This window comes from Arachis stenosperma, chromosome 3, assembly GCF_014773155.1.
Source record: "Arachis stenosperma cultivar V10309 chromosome 3, arast.V10309.gnm1.PFL2, whole genome shotgun sequence".
NCBI lineage: Eukaryota > Viridiplantae > Streptophyta > Magnoliopsida > Fabales > Fabaceae > Arachis > Arachis stenosperma.
Window position 1 is genome coordinate 49894501 of NC_080379.1, and position 4906 is coordinate 49899406.

General features: G+C 29.7%; 1 protein-coding gene across 1 annotated transcript; it reads right to left on the minus strand.

Moving 5' to 3' along the window:
- Nucleotides 1–4426: 4426 nt before the first annotated feature.
- On the minus strand, nt 4427–4843 carry LOC130966081 (uncharacterized). The gene has a single exon (XM_057890842.1). The coding sequence runs from the start codon at nt 4841–4843 to the stop codon at nt 4427–4429; it is 417 nt and encodes a 138-aa protein (XP_057746825.1).
- Nucleotides 4844–4906: the final 63 nt, after the last annotated feature.

The window sequence follows — 4906 nt, forward strand, 5'->3', positions numbered from 1 at the left end:
ATTCAAGTTAATAAATAATTTCAGATTAATCACTATTCACAGTTACAATTCAACCAATTTCATCACATTCAATTATATTCACAATCACCAACAATCTCAATCTTATCAATTTTCATCACTTAATTAAACAAGACATTTATGAATTATTTGCAGTTACTCACTAAACTTCAATGGTATTCGTAAATTAGAACAGTTAATTTTAAAATAAATCTCCTATCTCCGTGCGAAATCAAAGTCAATAAAGATTTCGGAGAAACTTTTTGACCGAGCTGCTGAAGAAAAAAATGTCAGAAATCGCTTGTGCCTCCTAGAACTCCAATTCACCGAACTCAAGGGAAAGAAAAGCTACGTCACCGTCAACTTCTACCGGATAAAAATAACACCAACATGTAAAAGAGAAAGATACGAACATTTTTATCAGATTAGATTTTTTATTGGAGTTACGAATCTAAAAAAATCAAAGACTGAAGTTCATAAATTCCATGATTTCTCAATCTCTTTCTCTCACGGCCTTTCTTTCATTTTCTGATGGTTTCGGTCATGTATGAGAAGAAATGAAGAAGATTAAGGATAACAGTGATTTGTGGTAGTTAAGATTGCGTTAGGTGCCAAGGTTGCGTTAGGTGTCAAGGTTGGATATATACATATTGCATTAAAGTCACGTTTCATGATTATAAGGGAATGGTTATATGTATTAAAGGGTCACAAGCCACGTTCCCTTATAATGATGATAATGAATTATTATAAGTAAATAGATATATATTATGTATATATGTAACAAATCTTTCTTTGTTTCTTACCAAAACTAAATGAATAATAATAATAATAATAATAATAATAATAATAATAATAATAATAATAATAATAATAATATTTGTCTAATCAAAATATATATTTTTTGATAAATAATTTAAATTTAATAAAATAAATAATAATTAAATTAAATTTTAATAATTATAAAATTATTTTCAACAAATAAAATTATGTCTCAATATAATATAATAACTTATAAATAGTTAATTATTTAGTTTTTAAAAATCTGGAGTCTTATAAAGATGGAGCTAGATGAAATATTAAAGCAGTAAAAAATATTTGTACAATAAAATAAAATTAAAAAAAAATTTAAAGAGTGCTAAACTGAAATTTACATATAATTTATATGTAAAAGATTAAAATTAGGGGGTCGTTGTCCCCCTTTCTCTCCATGTAGCTCCGCCCTTTATCACAAGTTTTAGTAAAACGATAAAAATTAATAGAATAATTTAATCTTTCTTTTATTATTGTACTCTTTTACCTTTTTTATTTTTTCCAATCTTTTTCTTATTGTGTTTTTTTTAAAAGAAAAATAAAAAACATAAAAGAAGAAGAAGCAACATAGAAAAAGAAGAAAGACGAGAAAGAGAAAATGAATTAATTAAAGGGGGTAAGTATGGTTTTGGTCTCTAACGTTGAGGGTGAAAATCAAAACCGTCCCTTATCTAATTTTCGATTTAGAATCGTCCTTAACGTTTTTTTCGTATTAAAATTGTCTTTTTAATTTTTTTCGGACAAAAGTACCCTTACCACTATCAGCACAATTACCTCCTCCACCACCACCAACACCAACACCAACACCAACACCACCACCACCACCACAACCACAACCACAACCACAACAATACCAACACCAACACCAATACGCCACCACCACCAACACCAACACCACCACCACCACCACCACCATCACCATCACCATGGATAATGGAATCATAAGAACTCAGAACCAAAACTCACCACCACCACCCCTACTCACTGCTACTCCATCACCATCTGCATCACACCAACCAAAACTCAGAAAATTAACATCATCATTGTCATCCTCATCAAAACCCAGAATTCAGATCCAGAACTCAAACTTAGAAAAACAACCCAAAACTCAAACTCAAAAAAATAATAACTCAACTTAGAAAATCATCATCATCATCAGAACTCATAACTAAAAAAAAAAAAAAATCCAAAACTCAAACTCAAAAAACAAGAACCCAAAACTCAGAAACAGAGATCGAAGCAAGAAGCAGAAGTGGCGAGTTGGCGAGGAGCAGCAGCGATGGTGGCGCTGGCTTCCCTCAGCGGCGAGGCGGCAAGAAGCAGCAGCGCGAGTCCTTCTCCCTCTTCGCGTCTCTCTCTGTCCGATCTCTCTCCTCTAGTGTGGGTGGCTGGCGCGACGGCAAGTTGGGCAGCGGTGAGGCGCAGCTGGCGGTGAGGGTTGGATGTGGTCTGGGTGGCGATGCGACGGGGCACGCAGCGGGTTGGGCGCGGCGGCGAGGTTTCCTGCGTTTTCTTCCCATTCAGCTCTCTCAAATCTCCCTCTCTTCTCTTGTCAACAGCGGCGGCGACGGCGACAATGACACCTACCACGCCGCCTCCCTCTTCCTTTCCCCTTTCCCCCTCCCCTCCCCTCCCCTCCCCCTTCGTATACCCTTTTCCTTCCCCCCATCCTCCCCGACGCATTTTCTCCCCCCAACACGGTTTTTTTATTTTTTTTTAAATTTTATAACTTTTTTATTAAAATAGGGATAGTTTAGGAATAATATAAAAAATTTTATTAAAAAGGACGATTTTAATACGAAAAAAACGTTAAAGACGATTCTAAATCGAAAATTAGATGAGGAACGGTTTCGATTTTCACCCTCAACGTTAGGGACCAAAACCATACTTACCCCTTAATTAAAGATACGATCGATAAATAAATAAATAAACACAAAAAATAAGAAAAAAAACACAATTTTTGTATTTTTGTGTTTTGTTTTCAAATATTTATATCCTATAAAAAATCTTTTTGTTTGGTTTCAAAAAATTTATATGTTTATGTTATTTTAAAAAATGTAGTTTCAAAAATACAAAAAATAGTAACTTTTAGTCACTTGATTGAAACTTGATTACAGAAATTCTTGATTCCCCAATATTTCTCAAAAAAGAAAAAGATATTATCAACACAAATATGTAATGACTTTGCAATTATATACGTATAGTAACGTGTTGAGAAATGACATAAAATTATATCTTAATTTTTTTTAAATTTTTTACTTTTATCAGATTTTTAATTAGATTATTATATTTTAAAAATTTATAATTGAATTTTTAATTAAATTATTTTAAACTATTCTTTTTGTTAAAAAATATTTTTTTAGAATATTCACTTTTGTATTTAATGTAGGGTAAATTAAAAAATATTTTAAATTCAAATATTCCAGTATTATTGCATTTTTTATGAAAAATTATAGCTAATAATGATATAATTATAAATTTTTATTTAATATAGAGACTTAATACAATTACAAACTTTTAAATTGTAATGATTTAATTAAAAATTTGTTAAGATTATAGAAATTAATAGAGTAATTAAACATAAAATTATTCACAGGTGTGTTTCATTATGATAATTTGAAAAGATTTTTACAATTTTAATTTTGTATTTTTTATATAGTTGAATTAAAGCTGAAATTGATTTTAATAATTAGAAACTATTGTTGTTATATTTTCAAAGTTGAAAAGAAAAGAAACTGATTTTTTATGATTTTGTTTTGTTATTTCATAAAGTTATACAAACTTGTGAAAAATTGATTAGTCACCAAAAAAAGAATTGTGAAAATTGATTTTTTTTAATAAAAGAAAACTGATTTTTTTAAAATAAAAAATATCAAAGGAACCTTAACATTTTATTAAAACTAACCTTTAATAATTTATCTATATTTAAAAATATTATATGCTTTAATTATAACTTTATAAAAGTATATATATATATATATATATATATATATATATATATATATTATAGACAACTAGTGTAAAAACTCGTTCTCAGCACGGAAAAATTTATAAAAATAAGAAAAAAAATTATATGTTTCGATATTTAAAACAAAAATACAAAATGATTATTATTTTAAGAAATTTATAAAATTATTATCAAAATTAAAGTTTAACTTAAAAAAGGGAGTAATAATTATTTTATATTTTTTAAAATAAAATAATTATACACTAATACAGAATTTAAAATAAAATTAACATATTTACATTAGAATACTATTTTTTCAAAGACTTCTCTATAAACAACATTGATGGTTGAATTTGTAGACATTCCTACGTGATTCATAAGTAAAACTTTTAAACCTCTCTTACTCTTAACTCTTGAAAGTGCCACATATAGTTGGCCATGTGTAAAAACTGGTCTGGGCAAGTACAATCCAACCTGAGATAAAGTTTGTCCCTGAGACTTATTAATTGTCATGGCAAACGATACTATTTTGGAAAACTGTCTTCGTTGGAATCTAACTGGGACGGTTTCATTTGTTGGTATCATATACATTCTTGGAGTCAAAGTAATATGACCAACATTGTTACCCGTTAAGACTTCACATTCTATGACATGATTTCCAAGCTTCCTAACTTATAGTCTTGTACCATTACAAAGACCACTGGATTCGTCAATATTTCTTAGTAACATCACCGGAACACCAACCTTGAGTATTAATTTATGTGGAGGCAAACCAGAACAATTTATGCTATTCAGTAATTCAGGACCATAGAGATCTAGTTGACTCTCCATATTCCCTTCATCCATACAAATAGAATTCGAACTAAGATATAATTTTTTCCCTCCAGGAATGATAGCCATCAGATGGTTGTTGACCTCTTCAACAATGTCTAGTGTGGGAGCCAGTATAGTTCTTGCTTTGAAAAAATCCTTTGAGGACATGTTTTTCAAAATATTTAGATAAGAAAAATAAACCAACTCATCAAATGCCTGGTCCGAAGAAGGAATAACAATATCTCCTGGAAGACATATCTCAGATTCACCATCCATATTGTCACTTATTAGACCATCACCAACTTTTAATAACCATTCACCAAATTGCTCTGTCTCATC